Here is a 22,364-nt window from a genome sequence, read left to right on the forward strand (position 1 = left end):
GCCAGTTTAAATCTCTGATAGGGGTCAGTGAGTAAAAGAATGAGACAGTGACACCAGAGTACTCAGTGCCTTCATTAGACCTGTTTGACTGAAGTGGCATTTAAGGATGTGATGGAAGCAGTTTCCTGTCCTGACTGCACAAACTGTCAAATACAATAAAACATAAAGAAAAAATGCTGTAGCTTTGTTACTAACTTACAGAAAGGCATAGATATGTTGGTTACTTCCATCTAGAAACTTTAAGACAATATCAAGAATTAAGTTCTGCTTATCTACTTATTTTTTAATTTTAAAAAGTTATTGAGGGTCTATATGAGAATATTATTAAAGATAATTCAAATTTCTGTTAACATGGCTTAACTGCAAGACTGAGCCTTACCTTAATACATTCTCAAAAACTGTTTGGAAGAGGACAAAACCAAACTAATGGAAGAAAAAAATTAAACTATTTTGAAGGGTCTAATGCAATTTTTAAAATGAAAATTTGGGGGAAAAAATGTAAAAGCCCTGATAGCACTGTTTGTAGCTACAATTATTACTCTGAAGAAATGCCACTTGGAAAATATTACAAGGAGAATCAGAATTATTTGATATTGACTTCACAGAATCCCCCCATTTTTAATAGCTTGCTACAAAAATACAAATTAATTGTTTAGTTTTTGAACCTGAATCTTTTTGCTCAAATTCCCAAGCCTGCAACTTCCCATAACTGGAATGACAGATAAGCGTGACACTGTTTCATGTAGGAAGATACAGGGGAAAGGACTGTCAGAGCTTAGGACAGCCCAGCATTGGGTGGAAATGGGGGCAAGGAGGTTCTGAAAGCCTCTTTGAAGGGGTTGTTCTGTTCCAGAAGTTTATGTCAGAGGCCAGACTGATGGGAGATGAGCCTGCAAAGAGGCACTTCCTTCTGGGGACATTATTTTTAAGAACAGGAGAATTCTTTACTCTCAAACAAGTGTTTTCTTTCCTGGGCAAGACAAATAAGTTATATTTGAAGCTCATATACCAGTGCAAAGTTATTTGCAAAGGAAAGCAAAAAATTTCTCTGACTCAATCAGAGTATGAGACAGACCTATATCATACCACCCTAGAAAACACTTGCTTTGCATCATAGAACTACTTGACTTAAAGGAATTGAGGAAAATTGTATTTCTGTTAGTCAAACAATGCCTGTGCTGGAAAAAAATACATTTGGGTTAAAGCTCGCTAGCAATTGAGTTTTTAAAACTTAAAACTCCAGTTTTAGAAACATCATAATAAAAATATTCTGTTATACATTAAAAGTAACCATTACAATGTGTGATTTCTCTGATGGTAGAATAATATTTCTATGTTCTTTATAAACTACATTTCCTCAGAGGATTTTAGAACTCTAGAAAATTTTATGCTGTATCAAAACCTGTGTCTACCAAGACATAAATTCAGACTTTAAGTTATTCCATTTTCTCATACACTATATTTGATTGTTCCCACATATATTCAAAATTAATTCTACCATACCATAAAAAGATTGCTACTTTTAAATTCTTTCCACATCATCTAAAACTTTCATCCTGAAAGGTATCTTAGGTTATAATAATGTATTGTATCAATGCAGAGGTTTTATTATGCCCTCTGGTATGAATTCTGTATTGCTAATAAATGCTTAAATTTCAATTCTCCATGTTTCATAACATGTGGTGCAACATATCTCTCTCTTTTGAATACAAAATATATTCATATTTAATGCTAAAGCATAGTGGCAACACAACCACAATCAAATCATATATTTCATATCATGGTGTGGAGAGTTGGCAGAATTTTAAAGAAACTTCACTTAATTTGCATTTTTATCTAGGGTTTTTTTTCCCTTTATATACATATAAAAGGTTTTCCTTGCATGCATTAAAGAAAACAAATATAGCAAATTAGGATTTATTTCTTAAGTCTTCTGGCTTGGCAAACCTCTCAATTCCTAACACCTAAAAATTCTTTTGATCATTCCTCATTTTTCTTTCAGATTTATACTCTATGCCACAATGCAATGCTTCTCTGCCAAAAAAAGAGCACACAACTATAGTGAAAGCACTTTGAGAACTCCTCAGGAAATCACTCCATGGTCTGCAGTCATTACTTTTATTTCTGTGCCACAGAATCCTATTTCAGCTTTTATCTTCCCACTGGAAAGAATTTTTCTGTTCAAAGACTCAGTTCAAACAAGCTCATGCAAACTCTACTGGAGATGCAAAATAATTGTATCTAGAAATTTCTAGACAAATGAAGCAACTATGAAATTTAAATAGAAGGATTTTTTCTTGTTTTCATTTTTTGAAGACCTTTGCTCATGAATTTGAAGAAAAAATTGAAGAAGTAATTACTCAATTGATTTTTTTATATTTCAGATTTTTATCCTCTGATTAGCTTCTCAAGCACGAGACTCTTCTAAGCAAAAATAATCTCCTTTTCTCCTGGATAAAATGCAAGAGCTTGGAATAAAGACAATCTCTAAAAGAGACTGTTACAAACATGAAAACTCCAGGAGGTTTTATAATAGTGGCTAGACACCATTTAGAGATTAGTAAATCAGAGGACTCAGAAACAAAAAAAGAATCTTTGTTGATTCTTAGAAGGTTAAGCTCAAGACTTAGCTGCTGCTCAAGCCAGTCCTTACTTTATCCCACTGAATGTTTTTCATTCCCAACAGTCTCAGCTTGCCTGGAGATTTGAAGTTATTAAGCTTAGACTTAATTTATGGGATAATATCACTGGAATATTGTTTCAGAAGAAACCCAGTACTACTTAAGTCACCAACAGACCAACAAGAGTCTTGTTAACTTCAGAAAGACAGGATTCCTCCACAGAGGAATGAGCTACAGAACATACTTTCTTCATTTATGCAAGTTTAACCATTAATTACCACGAAAAAAATGACCTTCCATTAAGAATGTACTATTTTTTTTTATCTTTTAAAACAGATTTAAAAGAGAAAACAAAATATTAGAACTTACATTCAATATCAAGGTACATGCTCTTTTGGTGCCCACCAATTCTACTTGCCGCTTCACAGTCATATCTCCCTGAATCTGATAACTTCACATCTTTAATATGCAGTGACGACTTTCCATGCTGCCCTTTGACTTCTATACGGCCATCTGGGCTCTGTTTACATTGATTCAGGAAAAAAGAAGGTTTTATATGTTTATATATGTATATCAATGTAGAATTTATATATTAAACACTACTGATAAGAATGACTGAAAGCATCTCTTCACCTATAGTGAAGTTATTACTGACAGCTAAGCAACTTTTAAATTGTCCAAGTAAATAAAAAAAATTATGGAAAAACATGTTCTCTTTCTAGACAGTATAATTAAAGTAATAAGTACATGCTTAAAGGAACATTGTCAAGGGAAACGACAAAATTTATCAAATTCTAACAGCAATAGTGAACCCCATACTCAAAACATTTTTATGATCTCACTGTGTTATGCTGCTTTTAAGAAAAATGCATAGATACAACACTATATCTTAGATTACACACAGCATTGTCTCTGGTCCTTACAACTGCAGCTGTGAAACTGAACAGAAGTAATGCCTCAGACAATGAGCAAATCCCAGAATCTCACAACTGCTAAAAAAAACTTGAACGATAAATGCAACTAGAATTTCTGGATTTCAGTTCCTTTTCATTACATGGAAAAGACATGAAAAAATGAATGCTGCCTATGAATTTTCTAGAACATAAATTTTATAAAAAATACTTATCCATAATGAATCTCCTTGCACCTCCCATCCCTCCCCACAAAATTATTTGAATTTAAAGCATATACAAATATTAGGTAAAACTAAACAAAATAAAGAAAAATTCCTCTTCTTGATGCTTCAAACTTCATGAAATATTATGATGGAGGAAAAAGAAGTTATTTTCTTCTGCTCTTTACTTGAAGCATCGTACAATACTTGGGCTGGAAAGGACCTCAAAGCTCATCTCATTCCAACCCCCCTGCCTGGGCAGGGACACCTTCCACTAGATCAGTTTGCTCAGAGTCCCATCCAACCAGGCCTTAAACATTTCCAGGGATGGGACAGCCACAGCTTCTCTGGGCAACCTTTGGGAAATTTCAGGTACTTTGTCATCTCTTTTTTTGCTTAAGGGAAAAAAACCTCCAAATATGATTAAAAATACTGCTGTTAACCTACCTTCATTATTGTAAGGTGGAAAAGGGATGAGAACACAGTAACTATTTCTGTGCATGACGTTACACTTGAAGCAGATTTTTATGTTCAATTCTATAATACACACACTCAAGTTTGCTGCATGTTACACTCAATACTCACCATGTGGCTGCTGATGTTTAAGTGGCTGAGCTTTTAACTCATTACAATTTTTCCTTGACTTACTAAAGGAAATATGTCACAATTTAGACCGTAAAATATTTGATGTAAAGCAGTCAAATGGAGCATTCTGTTCATCATGACCTCTATAGAAAGAAAAGTATCCAGATCCTATGTAAGAATCCAAGTAGACAATTTTTTTTCCTGTGAAAATGGCTCATCACAGGTACATAAAGTTCTTGAATTTCTTGAATTCTGACTCAGAAGCCAACATAAACCTCTTTGGATTGGTAAAAATTAGCAACTTAGATCACTTAACTACCAATTTTAATACTGAAATTTCTATTTCCACAATATGATCAAAAAAGTAAAAGAAAAGTTATGATGTTGCTAGTAAACATGTTACAGTAGTGAACACCATGGCTTTTGGAAGGAATTCCTCGGCTAATTAAAATGCAATTTCTTTAAAAAAAACACTGTTTTCTAATTTCTGACACAAAGCCAGATTTATATATATATGTGAAACATATATATAAATGGTTATTTATATAGCATTATATGTATTGTTTATATATATGTAAAGCAAGTACATTCTATGACATAGTTAATACTAGTTATGAGTATTTTCTTCTTTATTTAAATATTAAGCATGTAATACCATGGTCAAACTACATTATTCCTACTAAAATGTACATACAATTCAGAAATTTAATTTCTGATTTTGCCTTGATGACAAATATTTTCTTAAGGACTTACACTTAAAATGCTTAAACAACCTGTAACAATGAATCATAGATACAATAGTAAATACTTTGTTAGTCATTCTTTAGTTCAATACTAATCCCAAATACTTTAATTCTCTAATACCTATTTCACTATAAGTAATTCCATATATCCCTAAGCACATATATGAGTACTAACTGATGTAATACAAAAAAAAAAATGAAAATAAGCACAAATATCCTTAAATTAATAGGTTTCACAGTAATTTCTCTATCTCCTTTTAGTTTATTTAATTATTTTCTAACACTTATGGAAAAAAAAATTGACTATACTCAGTAAAATTTTCTTATGTTTTCACATTCTCTTATTCAAATGTAGATGATGTAATATATCTTAGATTTATAGGCAGGACAAAACCCAAGTTATAAATACTAATAAATACTCTGAATAATAGAAGATTTTCGTATATCATTTATTTTTATAATCAAATATATGGTAGAAACATTGTAAGAAGGATTTTCTAGTTTTAAAGTCCATAAAACAAATAAAACAATGGTAGGCAAGAACATGGCACTAGAATTATCACAAAAATATGCATTTACTAAAAACAATTTCTACTTTTTTTAGGTGTGTGTGTTAAAACTGCTTACTAGATCAAGCAAAATTTCTAAAATGTGTTCTGCTTCATTGCTTATAATACACATTATACTGTGGCTTTTTAATAAACAGTTTAAAAATTCCTGTTCCCTGAGTCTGTTCTGCAAATGGATTGGTGTACAAATCCATAATTTATTTCTTTTATAAAGATACTGCAATACCTGATTAAAAATATACTGATAGGCTGGCATTCCTGAAGAAAGAAACACATGAAAGAAAACCAGAGTGTAAATACAGACCAAGAAAATTCCATTGCAAACAAAGAAACAACCAACTGAACAAATAAATATATGAAAGGAAATGTTTTGATGCAGGTGTCTCTATCTGTGAGAGGATTCCCAGTATATGAGGGAGATTACCACATGCAAATCAAAATGGTAGTGAAGTTGGTGAGGTTTCACAAGGCCTGCAAAAATACTGGTGTGACTGTATTATATTTCTTTATGGTATAAATCAGACAAGAGAGATCTGGGTTAATGAATAAAAGACATATGATCACACAAAAAAAGCATGTAAAAGTGCAGTTGAATATGAAAAAGAGCAATAAAGAAACTGGGACAAAAATCAAATATGCAGCGTTACCTGGAGCAAAAACTGAAGATACACTATTTACATTTTTCTGTTATTGTAAAGGACATTATTAAAACCAGGATAAACTGAGAAAGCAGAACTTTCTAACCATTGGTAACACCTTGCTGGAATTAATTTCTCTCCTGCACTAATTATTGAGAACACACATTAGTACTATGTATGGAACCATAACACACCAAAACAAGAAGAGAAAGAGACACAGGTATGGGAACACTATACCTGCCCAGTAATTCTTAGGAAAAATCCTCACCAGGAAGAAAGCTTTGGAGCTGCCAATGGGCCAAAACCAAAATACAGATATAAACTCTATAAATTAACAATGTCAGTAACTCTGAAGCCTGACTGAAATAATAATGGATACACATTAAATTGGGACATTCTTTTTTTTTTAAATGTTATAGCATGAGAGATGTAGAATCTGTATTTAATTTTTTTGCTTGATAATGATAAAAAGCAAAAAAGGGACAGAACAACCCCATAGACAATCAGAATAGTCTCTGTGGCCCAACACTCATGATTTCTGCTCATTCACTGAATTACTCAGTATCTCCTCCCACTATGAAGAATGAACAAACATTGAGGTCTCACAAACTTGAAGCTAAGACAGTACCATACAGATTTACATATTCTTTGGAAACAAAAATTGTGTTAACAGATCCTTACACTCTTAGACACTGGAAGAACGATGAAGTCTTCGGAAGTTATATTTTCACAACATTTTAGAATTCATAATAAAATCTAAGAAATAAATACTTTCATGATTAATTTTCATTGGAGAATTTAATAGAAATCATAAATAGAAGTGAGGTTTTGAGGCTTTGGTGGTGGGGTTTTTTGCCCCCATAACTTTATCACCAGCATAAAACTAAAATACAAGTGAAAATCTTCAGCAGAGATTTTGAAAAATATTTTACTTAGGTAAAGTCACTTTGTGATTTTATCCCCATAAAAAGCACATTCCCTAAATTCGGAAGCAGGAAAGTCCTTTTATTTTGAATATTGATAGCAATGTAGTTCTCTGCCATTGTTAAAGGAAACTCTTCTGTACAGGTCTGTAAGTAAAAATATCCAAAATGACACCACATAAAAAGTATCTTCTGGGAAAAAAAAGGTGAAAATTTTCTGCACTTGCAATACTTTTGCTTATAATAAGTAGTTCAGCAAAAAATTACTTCTATGCTAATTAAAAAATGAGAGGTATTGCATAATTTGAGCTTAGTGCTACAGATTCTGTAAAAGTACATATATATTTTTGGTTTGGATAAAATTTATGTCATACTATAAATGTTATTCTTCTCCTTGACTCCTTCTGTCATGATCATGCTTCCTGAATGTCTTGCATAATTTGTAGTTCCACATGTGAGTACTCCCAAAGGCCTGACCAGCTGATGCTGACTTGACTGGTCTATTCACAGCTTCAAAGACAAGAACTAGAGCTCTCAAGGCAGTACCAGAACAATGAATTTCAAGAATTCCACTCTGAATTTCAAGAATTCCACTTGCAGAGTGGATGGCGATGTGATGAGACAACAACATCCACATGGAGACAAGGAAAGCTTCTGTAACAGAATAAATTATTCAGGTACCATGGAGTCTTCAATCTGCAAAATTCCACTGCCATTTTAGTAAAACCAGTGTAATTTTTCAGGAGGAGAGAGGTCACTGATTAAGGTCCTCAGAAATTGTTGTTTGTTAACAACTTGTAGAGAGTTGCCCCTGGACAGAGGTGGATGGTGTGGTTAGCGGATGAGTTTGATCTATCAGCCATTGCTCCAACTCCCACTGAGAAAAAGTAGAACCAAATGAGATGAAGTTGTAGGGCTGCCAAAACTTGCATTTCGAGTTGGCTGATAACAAGAATGGAAGGTAAGAACAGTTGCAGAAATTGGTGACTCATTTGTAGTTGGGTTTTAGTAATGTTGCTTGAATGGTCAGAGCAGCTGACTTCCCTCCTAGAGTTTACCACTTGGCTGTCAAAGGACTCCTTCAACCCCCAAAGTCCAAGTGCAAGACTGCAAGCAAAACAATCCCTTTATTTAAAATCTAGACAAGTTGAAATACCTTTATTTGTTTTTTTTTCTAATGTTTAAAGTTCATTCATGAGCACAGTGCCATCACTGTCCATAGTTAAAATGATACAGGTGAGTTTTGCCTGTCAAATTTACCAAATATATCTTCTGACACCTTGTGTACTTTAGTATTATTTTGGATGTGCACTGCATATATTAACCACAGAAAAGATGAAGAAGGTAGTGGCTTAGAACTGAGACTGTGTTTTTCTTTTGCAAAACATGGAGCAATGTACTAAAAAACAGCCATTGTAAGAACATATAACTGGAGTAAAAGATGCAGGTATTTTAAATTTCCAGCAAAGGATCTGTTTCAGATGTACACAGTTGAAGATCCTCATACTGCAGGGGGAATGATTGAAAAAATCATAGTTCTTCAAATTGTTAAAATTTTCCAACTCATTCTTTAGTCTTGGTTATGTTTTCACACCGCTGAATTTTCAAGGAGAAAACAAATATTGATTAACGGTATCTTTGGAATTTCACAAATAACAATTTTTTAGGAAGTTTGCTGATTTCAGGTTGTGCTCGCATCCACATGAGAGGTAACTTGAGATCATATACTTCAGACTGATGCTTCTTATAAGTGAGATTTAAGCAGATCTTAATTGCCATGAAAATGTTTCTTGAAGCAGCATGAAAGATAAGAACTTCTGCAACCTGACATGCTGATACTAAATGATGATAAAATTCCAGAAGTCTATTAAATGTACGTGACCAGCAATTCCTAGTCTGAAAATCTACCTTTGATGATGAGAGAAAGGGCTGTTAGTCACAACAGCCATCATCGTGTAGAAGCTGATGGAAGCTCCCTTCTGGATTATGGATGGTATATTCACAATATTCCCCATTCTCTTCAGGTAAATGTATTTTATCCATGCACCTGTTGGAGACAGCAGAAAATTCCAGAGTATTGCTATGTGCATATGCCTTAATGTCCAGTGAATCAGAATAATGTTACAGCAGTGTCTTGGACTTCAGTGATTTCTATAGGAGACCTTGTGATATTTTAAAACTTCAGCTTGTTAATTATACATGTCATCATGCTGCTAATTCCTGCATTTTTAGGAATATGTTTTGCCACAAAGAAGAAATTATTGAAGCACCTATTGGTTGTAGGTCTATAGTGTAGCACCAGGGAAGTCACAAGAAAACCTAATGTTGAAGAAAAAAATACTGTTGTTTTGATTTTCTGTTCAGCTGCAGACATGCCACTTACTTTTATAGAATTCAGACTGTAAATGGCAGCAGGTTCTATGCAGGTTGTTAGCTGCATGTATAGTCTCAGGAAAAAATGTGTTCTTGAATGCTTCATACAACTTTTTGAAATTATGAACTGATATTTCATTGATTCATGCTGGTGTTTCTTTCAAAGTTTAGTCATTATGCAAAGAGATGACCCACGGAATCCTGACACCAAACACCTACTAAAACATGAAATGGAAAACTAAACTTCTTTCCTTCATTGGTTTTTACTCAACAATGAATATGTAAGAAAACTATTTAAGAGAGAAAAATGATGAACATCCATTCAAGATTACTTCTGCTAAAGATGCAAATCCTAGGTGTAAATAACAAATCTTAATGATGCAAATCACAAGAAAGAAATGGTTGATGATTTTTAATGGCAAAAATATTAGCATCATATCAAATAAAATTGTAAAGTAGAACAAGCATTAGTATTGCCCATGATAAATGACAACAGTAACCACAAATGAGTGTTTCTAAATATAACAGAAATACTACAACTCCAATAATTGTATATGTAATTTGAATTAGAAATCCTGTTACACTAATAAATACAGTATTTAATGGCTTTATTCCTGAGAATTTTTCTGATCTGAATCTATTCCAACACTGCTACGATGCCATTAAAATAGGTGACTCAAATGGATTCAGGCCAGCAAAATCCTCAGGAAGAAAACTTTTAATTACAATGTTTTTATTCAATATAGACCTCACATAAAAGAGCCATTAAAAATAACAATTTTACTATACATTTGTATCTTAGTTTAGACAGTCAAATATTACTGGAACTTGGGACTGATGGTGCTTGTTCTGTAATTTTAGTGGCCAGCAAGTGAAAACATGGGGAAAACTTAAAAAGGAACAAACAAAAAAAAACCTATGGCTGGGCACACATGAAGACAAATCATGTCAACTTACTGCATTACAGAATGGACAAAAATAACTTGAAGCTGACGCAAGGCAGGGTGATGAATTGTCAATCCCTTTCTACTTTTTTTTTCTTTTTTTTTTTTTTTTTTTCTTTTTTTTATATTCAAAGAAAAACAAGCACTGTCAGCTGTCAGCCTGCCTCTGGAGTCTGGATGATTAAAACAAAGAAAGGAAAACTAGTAAAATTTTATGTAACAATTTTTGCTATAGTGTTATTTTCCCCCCTTTATTAATTAAATAATTTGAATTAAAATGTTCAAGTCATTATAACTGAACAAAGAATAATTGCTTGGTTTACTTGGTTTAAACTCATATTACTTGGACTGATTACAAATTGTTAGATATATACAGCTTGTATAACCCTCCTGCCCACGAAATTTTGCTGTAGCAACCTTTAAAATTAATACTACTACTACAAGAATTTCAAACAGAGCTTAATTCATGTGTATATACATTCATTTTATTTTCACAGAATTTGTATCTAAACTTTAACACAGTCTAGCTTTATTAGCGAGGATTGCAGAAAAAGAAAGAAAAGGAAAAAAAAGATAAATGAGAAACAAATCACTATTTGAGTTTCTGGGTTGCTCAGTAGCTGTATGCAGCTTGAGACCCCTACCAGTTTACCATAAAGTTGATGTATATTTCACTAAAATTATTCTGGCTAGACAGCAGATAAGAAGCCTGTCTGGAAACTGGGCTGTGACAGAGACCTGCAGGGGCATAGGTAAGCAATAAGGCTCCCTTAGGAGGAGGAAAGTCATGGAAGACCAGAAAGAGGCACAGCTTGAGCCACAAGGTGAAGGAAATTGTCAGCAGGACTTATCCTAACCTCACAGATCACAAAGTCTTTGCTCACAAACACTGATAATTCTGGAGGGCTTTTTTCAGCTGAAGAAACAAAAGGAAATTACTGCAGTAGCAAGCAAATGGAGAATGTGAGGTAACCCAGATATAACTGAAAGGGCATATGTTTTCAAATAATTTTATTTAATTGATGTCCTGAATACAGTTCTCCGTTTTTTTATTTACATGTCTACATTGATAAATATGAATATATATAAAAGCCTATGCTGGATATATCAGCTGGATTGTATATTTGCTATTACAGAAAAATGTTGTGCTACTAGAGTTTGAAATAAGCTGGGAAGCAGAGATTGCAACCAATGTAATTCTCCTGGGGAAAGTCTCATTGAGAAACCTTTAAGCCAATCTATTTCTTCTTTTCAGTCAGCTTACAGGATTCCTGACTCAGCTGTACACATTAGGAAACTGAATATATGATTAAATTATCAGAAGTTATGTATCAGTACGCCATTGAACAAACAGATCTGTAATAACATATTAACTGAAGAGACTATGTGGATAAATTAATGACAGCTGAAATATTAGTCACAGCTCTAGAATTCTCTGGTATGCAGGTAACTGGGAGGGAAGACTGGGACCTGGAGGAAAGTAATCATTTTCTGTGTGAGGAGGAAAAGGAGAAGGAGGACTGAGTAAAAAAATGTCAGAAACAACTCTTTAACCAAGTTATGTCTATAGGCTACCTACAGGACATATTAAAGCATGTTAGATTATCATGTTGCAGTAAAGATTTCTACATGCTAGTAATTTATTTAATTTTGCAATAAATGTTACAACTTCATTTGCACAAGCAGGAATTTATAAAAAGGTAAACAATAATTTTATTACTAATAACATTATTTATGCAACACTTAGAAATTTTAATAACACAGGTTGAGTTCTTTTGACCATGAATCAAAACACAGACCTATTTCCCACTTATGCTGTCCTAAGAAATATTGTTTGCTGAATTTTATAAGCTGTCAGTAATGGGTGGTGCAAGCACTTTTCTCAGTGCACAGAAATAAGACTTTTGCATTATGTTTTACATGAAATTTCATAGCCTCCTAACTAGCAAGACATTCACTGATACATCATCATTGTCCTGTTAAATTATCATAATTTCACTGTCTCACTAGGTATTAGTAGGAAAAATACTTTATGAGTAGATACACATGGTGAGATTGCACAGTGAGAATGTGACAGGAAAAGATATATTTTTAATAAGCATACTAAGGACATTAATAAATTATCAAAAACTAATTATTACATAGAGCTTAGATTAAAAAAAAAAAACAAACAAGGCATTGAAAAATTGAATACAAGCCTTTGCTTTCTTCATGGCTGTGAAAAAAGTTCTGAGGACTTAAATTCTCCTAATATATACAGGTACTCAAACTGCCTTTTAGGTCAGGAAAACTGCAGACAATTTAATAGCTTAAAACACATTTTTGCCAGCATTGCACTTCTGATTTTGCCACTGATTATGCTTGATCTCAATGTCAGCAGAATGTAGAAAATGCAACACTTCTTAAGTGTCTTGAGAAGGTCCTGTTGTACCTCAGGGAATAATGGCTCCAGCTGACTCCAGTCTCTAAAGCGTGGGTGCATTACCTAGAGACTCATCAGGTGTATATTCTCTATTTCACCAGACAAGATACAGCTATTTGGAAGTTCTTAAACCATTAGCAGATAACACAAGTGATACTTAGGCTGAAGCTCATGAAACAACACCTTGTGTTGTAGAGGAAACGAGTGAATATTCCAGTCCAAGCTGTGCTAGTACTGTAGAAAATGTTAGTCCTGAAAAGTTCCCTGGTAATTTCATTCTTCATCAGTGTAACAGACTTACTTACTCATCACTGATAACTAAATGGCAAACTAGAATTGCAGGGGAAATAAATGCCTTTTCCAAGCCTTTACAGCTTTATTTCAGCCAGTACATGCAGCACTACAACCTACAGAAAGTACCCAAAAACCATCTATTTGGTACGTAGGTAGTACAGAAGCAAATGGATTAAATAGAAAACAGTTTTAAAATTTTAAATATAAATTAGGTGTAAAAAAGAGCATCCATCCATTTACAGAACAGATAACAAATTTGGACTTAATTTAATGTATCCCATTAAAGAACTGCTCAAATTAGTCATGTTCTTAAATTAATGTTTTTCCCTAGGTTTTTTAAGCTTTTAATAGAGAAGAGTTAATAAATTTTACATTTTATTGCCCTTTTGTCTCCTTTAAATAATCAAAAACTTTGTCTCTGCTTACTTAATTCTTTTCCAGTAGAAAATGACAATAAAATTTTACTGAAAGGAACAATGTACAGAAATGAGAGAATTCTGAGCTGGTGTAATACCAGTAGAGACAGCCATCCACACAACACGAATACCTCTGTCTCTGTGTATGTACAGCCACTTGGGGCTACTCTGAATAACAGATCATTTACCTTCTATCCCAAAAGAGGAACAAATCTGAAGGGCCCTCTGGTATTTTTGGCTAATATTTAGTACTGAGTTGTCGATCCAATCAATATTTCAAAATAATTACTAGATTAATTTTTGGTTTAATTTACACATCACTGCACATAATGTAACCTAAAGGACTGTGTGGAGCTCAGACCACTGATGGAGCTACTTGAGAACTTGAAAATTTCCACATTAGCTCACAGTTTTTCCTCAGGTCACACAGGAAAGCTGGTCTTTATTTCTAACTGAATACAATCCTACTCCTGCAAAATCAATCTTCTTGGCTCAAATATTGTCACCTCCCAAAATTAGAGATTGATGAAGGAACACCAAAAATTATTCAGATTTCTATGGATCGGATGGCTCTTGAAATTCTACTATTAAGTGCTCATATATGGCCCTTTATTTGCTTATGACACAGGGTATAAAGCTCTATATTCTCAACAGCATTTATTAACTAACATATAAGTGACTCTGTTGTTCATTTATTTACCTTCTTCCAGTCACAATATTCTTGGTCTCTAACGTCATAGTCTTAATATGTGATGTCCACTAAAATTCATTTGGGGCTTAAAAACAAAATACAAGAGAACTTTGATGCCTGACTGAACTGTTTGTAGAGTATTTCAATTGCACCATCAAACACAATTGTGGCTGGTTACATAAATTGTTCTGGTTTCCAGGTCTGTGCCAATATTGCAACAACAAAAACATTCATATGATATTGTAAATAGGAGCTTTTCCCTAGGTTATAACCTGTTTCACCACAATATGTAGGTGAAACAGGTTATAACAATTTTCTCCAATAGAGAAAAGAGACTGGCCTTGTATATTTACCAGCTATTCAAAGGAGAATTATTCATAAAGAGCAGGATTTGGATAGCTCAGAAAAAAAAAGCTATTTCCTGGAATCAATTAAAATACTCTAGATTCATCTCTGTTTTCTGTGATTTATTTCAAATAAAGACCTGTTTCTTGATAAGCAAGCATTTAATAGGGCTCACATTTCAAAAAGAAGGACAACATATTTCACTGACACTGTAAGACTGCTTCTTTTTGTGCAGGGAAAACCAACTGGGAGTAAAAAAACCTCAGATTCTTTTTAATAGCATTTGTAATAGCTGAAGTGAAGTTAATAGGCTTGGGAAAAAATAGAATTGACCTTTCAAAGAAAAAGATTACCTTTGCTTATTGTCTGATCATGAAAACCATGAAAAAGTCTACAAGCTCCACTCTATAAATATTTATGATTTGCATGCAAATACAAAGTGAATTCAAACTTGGAAAATAAATTAATTATTAGTCTGAACTCTGCAATATTTAGAAACAATGTCACAGGAAATTTCACGGGGAGAACCAGGTTATTATTGCAATGGAAGAAAGCAGAATTCAAACTATTTCTGCAGTGATCATTATAAAATTAAAAATCACAGGTTGGGTTTTCCTTGGTGGTACAAGGAGAATAGGATAAGGTATTTAGGAGATATTCAGTCAATCTGTATGAAATAGAGTACATAGTACAGTAAAAAATAGAGTATAAAATCCTACCCTAAATCCAACACACAAGTTGCAACTGGGACCTCTCTGTATTGGCTCCTTTCATTCATTTTATGTGTTTAGATCATAAATTCCTCAGGGTATGCAGCATATGCCTCTTTGGACATGCTGCATACAGTGGCGCCACTGTCTCATATCAAGCCCCATCTGTTATTGTGATTTGTATTCCAAAACAGGGCTTGAAATGCTAATTACAAATAACGTTGATCAGCATTCATATTTCTGCTAGAATTAGATCCTATGAAAGTGGGCCACTAAACTCTGTCCTCACACTTGTGCAGTACACACAGGAATCAGTGACAATTTTGTATCAGCAATCAGGATGTGCTGTCCTTCAGGGATGTGTGTTGAGATGTATGTGCATGTCCAAAATCCATTTCATAACTGATTACGCCAAATTGAATCCAATCACTATCTTTCCTCCTCTTCTAAAAAAAGCAGTTCTCCTGCCTCCTCTTTTTACTGGGAAAAGGGCCAGGCCTGCTGGATGCACAGTGGTCTGTGGGAATGTGCCATTCCAAATCCCAGCTGAAAGGGGCACGGCCAGGTTGGCACATCAGTGCAAGGACAGGCGGTGCTGGGGACTGGAAGGACACAGGCAGAGTACGTGCACCAAGCACGGAGCTTTTGCTTGACACTGAAACAGCAGATGAAGCTGTGGCCTTGGACTAAGCCTCCATTTCCATTTTTACACCTTTAGTGGTGAGACAAACACCTTACAGCATGTACTGCCATTCATTTATTCAACTTTACCCACCCCCCACGTATTTATGGGCTATACAGCCACAGAAGGATTACAGAGGTCATCCAGTGTGACCTCTGTATTTCATTTTACACCTCTGTATTTCATTTCACCTCTGTATTTTCACTTAGCTTTCAGGAGAAGTCAGAGGAAAGGGAAAGACCGCTTTATTTCAAATTCTTACAGAAAGAGAGACCACACACTGTGTGGTAGATTGTCTAAGAGCTACATTATAAAAGGACAGAGGAAAAGGCTTCTGTGCTTCTGGCTTGAACTTACTTGGCTTCAACTTTCAAATACACACTTCTGAGGTACTGAAAATCCTTTATCAAAGCTGTATTTTCCAAAGAGATAATTATAGAGCTCATACTCATTAATATTATCCTCCTTAAGCCCAGCTGGGTTACTTCTTTGATCTATGACTTTGGTGCATATTTTCCATTCTTTTGGACACAATAAATTCAAAACTCGGGAAAGTCTATGTCCCAGTTATAAGATCTATCATTGGACAGGAAATATTTTGGATCCATGCACGCTAAGAATGATCTCACATTTAACAATCTTCCTAATCCACATGAGGTAAGTTTACATTTTAGCAAAATAAGAACCATATTATTGAGGAACTACATACTAAAGTTAATAAAAGTAAAATTAAAAAATAATAACAGCACTTTATGTATTCTTTTAATGATCATTGTGTTAATATTATTGCTTGAAAGTTTTTCTATCTTCTGTGGAAAAAAATCATCCCCTAAAGATACTCTTAATTCAACAGAAATAGAAACTAAGGTGCAGTTGATATAAAAAAAACTGACCCAAAAATTCAAAATAATAATCCCTGGAATAAATAAAATAATTTTTATGTTTATACATAATTTACATTGTTGCATGATGGGATATCATTTTAAAATTTATCACATATAAGTAATATTTTCTATTTAAGACTATGTTCTATGTTGCTCTACCTCAATTTCTTCAATTCACTCTTTCCTTCTCTTTTTGTGTGCAAAACACTGCTGTATTATTTAACAACTATTCAATAATTTAATCACTGCCAGTTTTGTTCCCTATTCACCTAATTTGGTAGGAAAGCACAAGCCAAGCTTTTGGTAAGTCAGAGCAGGAGGACCATGGGGCAAATATAGCAGCATATTTTATAGGTCAAGGACATATTCAGTATTTCAGAACATTTATTCAAGATTCAGCAAAAACTCTCCCATGAGCAATACACAGAGTTCTTTCTTTGGCAAGTACAAAGGAAAGCACATGACTGTATTTATTCTCATTCTTTTTATCTTCCACATAGATTCTGTCAGCACACCAGTAGGAAGTGAATATATATTTTCATTTGGTTGTCACTATTACTGAGTTGGACCACATTTCAGAGAATATTCCAGCACACGTCAGTTTAACCACCTGCAGCTGGAATTAAGAATATAAAGCTGTCTTATACAAACACTGCATAAATTTCAGGTGCCAACTGCACCAACATTATTGAGCTTTTTTCTGCTATTTTCTCTCATTTTCAATATCCTTTATCAAAAGTTATTTTGGGATCATTTCAAACATAAGTGAGTGCCTAACATTGGTAACCTTTGAACAAAGCATAGTCTTTGCAAGTCAGAAAGATGACCTTTAACTTGAAATATTTAAAGAAGAGAGGAAACTGCTTTGTCTTGATGCAAAACTATTAGAAAAAATAATATATAAATATTGCTATATTGCTCCAAAGTGGAAATCACAGAACAGGGAAATGGTAGACAGAGCCTCAATAAACTGCCTCAATTCGAGGAAAGGTCAAGTCAAAGACTAGACCAGACCAGACCTTCTCCTTTAGAACACAAAAAATGAAAGTACATAAATCCTTAACATACAGCAATTCCCTATGAACCAAGTGACTAGGTATCTAATTCTGTTTGGAAAATGATTGCTATATAGGTTTTCACCTGTGTGTGTTTTTTAAGCAACAGTTATGAATATGCAAGAAGAAAGTATTTACTACATAATTACCTAGGGTAAAAATTATGAATTAGTTACCCAGAAAGATGGTATCTCTAACTTCAACCACTACAGAGAAATTCTGTAGTCTATGTCTGGAAATGAAGAAGAAAATACTTGCTCAAATACTTAAATAATTATTACAAAGGGAAAAAGAATAAGAACTCTGTAGAAACCCAGCTTCCTATAAGCACGGTCAGGAATTGCATTGCACCATTCCCTTTTGTTTTCACCATTCCACCTAATTACAGCTCCTTTTCCCACACTAACTGACTTTCTCCATTGTCATACTGCAATCTTTCTTTAATCAACTTACTTTTGTAACAAAATACAAAAGTTGTATTTTGGGGAGACAAAATGGGAAAATAGGCTCAGTTTGTCTTCTGTGACAGGAAAAAAATTGGAAGAAAAAAGGGAAAGTGGGAAATAAAGAACTACGAAGTATTCAGATTTTTTGAACTTAAAATATCTTTAAGCTCTGCTGTATTTTGAAGATTCCTGGACAGAATCCAAATATTCTGAAGAAGGGCTATGTGTAGCCATAATTAGCAAGATGAAATTGAAACCATTAGTAGGAATTAAGTATGACAATTTAAGATGAATTGCCTTTCAGCATTTGATTGCTTTTTTTTTCTTTTTTTTTTAATTTAAAATTTAGAATCACCATATCTCTCTTACTGCCTTAGAAAATAGCAATTCCTTCTAATTTCAGAGGAATCTAGAATTAATCTGTCTGTAAATTAATTTTCTGCTTACAAGAAGAAGATTAGGCAGAGAATGCATATTTAGATATTTTATAAATTAGAGGTAGATTTACCTTGTCACCTTCAGAGAAAGTCATTCCATCAATGGCCCTTTTCCAAGTAATCTCTGGAACAGGTTCTCCTTCTGCTTCACAGATGAGGGTTGCTTTTCCATTCTCAAATGTGGTTTCATTTTTAAGTTGTATTATTTGAGGCTGCACTGTTAAAAATACAAATTGCATTACTGATCCTGCACAAATAATGTAATATCAAAATCAAAATCTATCTTTAAAACCACCTTTTTTTTGGTCAAACTTTTTTTTGGGGGGGGATTAACTAAAGTTTTAACGTTATTATCTATAAAAGCAATTAACTTTTATGACCTCAAGTTGTACAGCAACCATTTCTGTGTGCCCCATGAGCTGGACATCCTGCTTCCTTGGTGGAGTAGAGTGGGATGGGTCCTGGCTGGTCTGGCTTGGTGTTTATGGGGTTTTTCCTCCTTTAGGAACAAGCTGCCCAGGAGCCTGTGGAGTCTCTCTCTCTGGAGATAACCAAAACCCAACCAGATTTGTCCTGAGAGATCTACTCTGTCTGACTCTGGACTAGATGGTTTCCAGAGGTGCTTTCTCATCTCAGGCATTCTTTGATTCTATAATAACTGGTGTTTGTCTCCAAATGCACATTATTCAGAAAAAAAAAAAAAAGGGAATTATTACCATTCTTTGACTTTGATCTTTAGCAATGTTTCACTGGCTTACATGAATTACAGAATTTAACAAAATCTCCCAGCAACAAACACATTTCACTGGTATTAACACTATGGAGTCCTCTGATACAAATGTGTTCATCCTTACTTACCAAGTAAACTGGTGGTAAGATACATTTAAAAAATCCAGATATTGTTTGCATTCTTCAAATCATTCCACTTTATAGCCTCAATTACGTATCAGCTACATCCTTCAATCTATTCTGTACCTTATCAGGTTATTTATACAAACAATACAATTTCTGGTTCCATGTGAATGCTTTTGCATTGAGGATTTATCAGTACAATATCAGACAAGAACTCTGCATTAGTACTGTCCACAGAATATTACTCTCTTCCATGACATTCAAGTATCTTCGTTAATTTTTTTTATATATTACCTCATATATAATGATTAATAAGTTTCTCTGAACCTGTTCCCCTTATACATTGAAGAAGACACTCATCCCTCTAGAAAACCCAACATGTAATCCTGTAATAAGAATATGATTTAACATGTTTACACACAAAAACAGTGAATAAAATTTACATGACTGAATCAAAATTGGGCAGCTCTTAAGATTAACTTCATCAGCTTTAAATACATTTGTTGAAAGTAACATATTTTCTAAGCAGTTTCTCTGAGCTTCACTTTTGAGGAAGCACTACTATAGTGTATTCCTTACGAAACAGAAAATAAAGAGATGTAATCTGTCTTCTAATGGGGTTACTAAAGTGTGTGCTATGGAGAACAGTAATGCTGGCTTATGTTCATGGATCAAAATGGGAAAGATACTCATTCAGGTTAGAACGGGAACCAGGAGAGCTTCTTAGCCAAGCCCATCTTCAACACAACATCAACAGACCCTGTTCAGGTCAGACTACTCAGGGATTTGTCAAACACTATATTGAAAAATGTCATGAACAGAGAGTAGACAACCTCTCCCCAGCCTACTGCAGTGCCTGGCTGTCCTGGTGAAGGGTATTTTCCTCATATCCAGTCTCCTGCTTCATTTTATGACTCCTCAGTTGTAAGTATTATGTCACAGATGCTACATTCAGCATCACCAAGAAGAATACGAAAAGCAGGTTCAAACTTGCTATCTGTAGGCACATCACCTACTTTTTATCAATTCCCTTCACACAATTCTTGGTCTCACTTCTCATTCCTTTTCTGCATATACCTTCTATTGCTTCACTACTGTCTCTTCACCCTTGACTATTATGATTAAACTATTGTGTGTTTACTGCACAGAGATGAGAAACAAGTAGCATTTTACCTAAGAAAGCACTGAACTAATTATCCTGCTTCATTAATATATAATATATGGTGAATAAGATCATATGATGAAAGAAAAAACATTAAGTGATCAGGAATTCTTGAAATGTCAACTGAATGCAGATTTATTGGATGCAGAAGAGGGTAGCAAGCAAATCGTTACATCAGGGTATTAATTTGGCCAAGAAAATACAAAACTCCTCTGTGGTACAAAAAGGGATGTCAGTGGAAAGACCGAGAAGCCCCACCAGATTTAGAGACAACAGATAATTATGTTAAACTCCAAAATAATTAGTACTCTCACTTTCAGAATATTCAAATGCCCATTAAATGTTTCACCTTGGCACTCAAGTGCTCTATTTCTCTAGCCATATCACCTGGCTACAAAATAAACTGTTCTATCCTTTCATTACTTTGCTATATCATCCCTTCTGGAAAAAAGGAAAGAGCTATAGCTGACATAAAGCTTTTTTTTTTTTTGGGGGGGGATCATACATAGTATTTCACTCCAAAAATTCTCAAAATTTGTAATTATTTCCATCAAAATGAGTTCCCCATCTGGACAACATGACAAACCATGTAATTTGCTCAATGATGCATGTTCCAAACCACAAAAATAATTCTTAACCTTAGACTTATTCTGAATTCCTTTAAGACCTTCTTCAAATGGATCACTACAAGACAAAAAGTTTTAGCTTGACATTTTAGACAAGAGTACCTGACATTTAAAGGAATAAGCACTGATTAATCATCAAATACATCTAGCTGACAGTTATTACTTGGAAGAAGAGAGCTCATATGGGGGATATTATTTAATTAATTCATTTTTGTAGGTCACAAGTCATAACTTACTATTGACTAGAAGTTTTTACACTGTTTGAATACTTTTCAATGACATTCTGGGTGTTGGAAAATATTAAAATACATTTGCGTACATGTAAATAAAACTATTTGAAAATGACAAAAATAGTATTGATAGAAATACTAGAAGTCATTTCCCCCACCCTCCTGCCTCCAATTTTTAACTGTTCTTTCTAAATTGATAAGGTCATTCTCAAACTGAGCTGGTATTTGCTTTTTGTATTCTAGAAAATATGAAGCAAATAAAAATACAGAGCCTTGGAATGCAAATTCAGGAAGCCTTCAGGGTTTTGCTGCTTTCTTCAGAAAAAAATATTGAAACATAGATGTTGTGATGTAGTTGAAACATTTGTAAGCTAAATGACCTGGCTCAAATGAAAGAATGCTTGAATATAGAAAGCAGCTAAACTTCATTAAAATTATTTAAGGTAAGGAACTATTATTACTAACTAGACATGCATTGCTAAATGCAGGTGTGACGATGCCAAATAAAGAAACAACATTTACTGATTGGAAAGTTTGTTTTCTGAGCCAGGAAGTTTGGTTTTAAGTTTCCTAACACTTCCTCAGCAAACAAGTTTCCCTCA

The 22,364-nt window shown here is 34.0% G+C and overlaps 1 protein-coding gene across 2 annotated transcripts in view; it reads right to left on the reverse strand.

Annotated features, from left to right (window-relative positions):
* NCAM2 (neural cell adhesion molecule 2) overlaps positions 1-22,364 on the reverse strand; it is a 272,886-nt gene that overhangs the window by 90,688 nt on the left and 159,834 nt on the right. For both annotated transcript variants that reach the window (XM_064410866.1, XM_064410867.1), the window contains exons 8-9: positions 18,964-19,109; positions 2,991-3,141 (exon numbers count right to left, since the gene is read on the reverse strand). In XM_064410866.1, the coding sequence (XP_064266936.1) occupies positions 2,991-3,141; positions 18,964-19,109 (297 nt within the window). The remainder of the gene's footprint in view (positions 1-2,990; positions 3,142-18,963; positions 19,110-22,364) is intronic.

Source organism: Passer domesticus, chromosome 2 (genome assembly GCF_036417665.1).
Source record: "Passer domesticus isolate bPasDom1 chromosome 2, bPasDom1.hap1, whole genome shotgun sequence".
NCBI lineage: Eukaryota > Metazoa > Chordata > Aves > Passeriformes > Passeridae > Passer > Passer domesticus.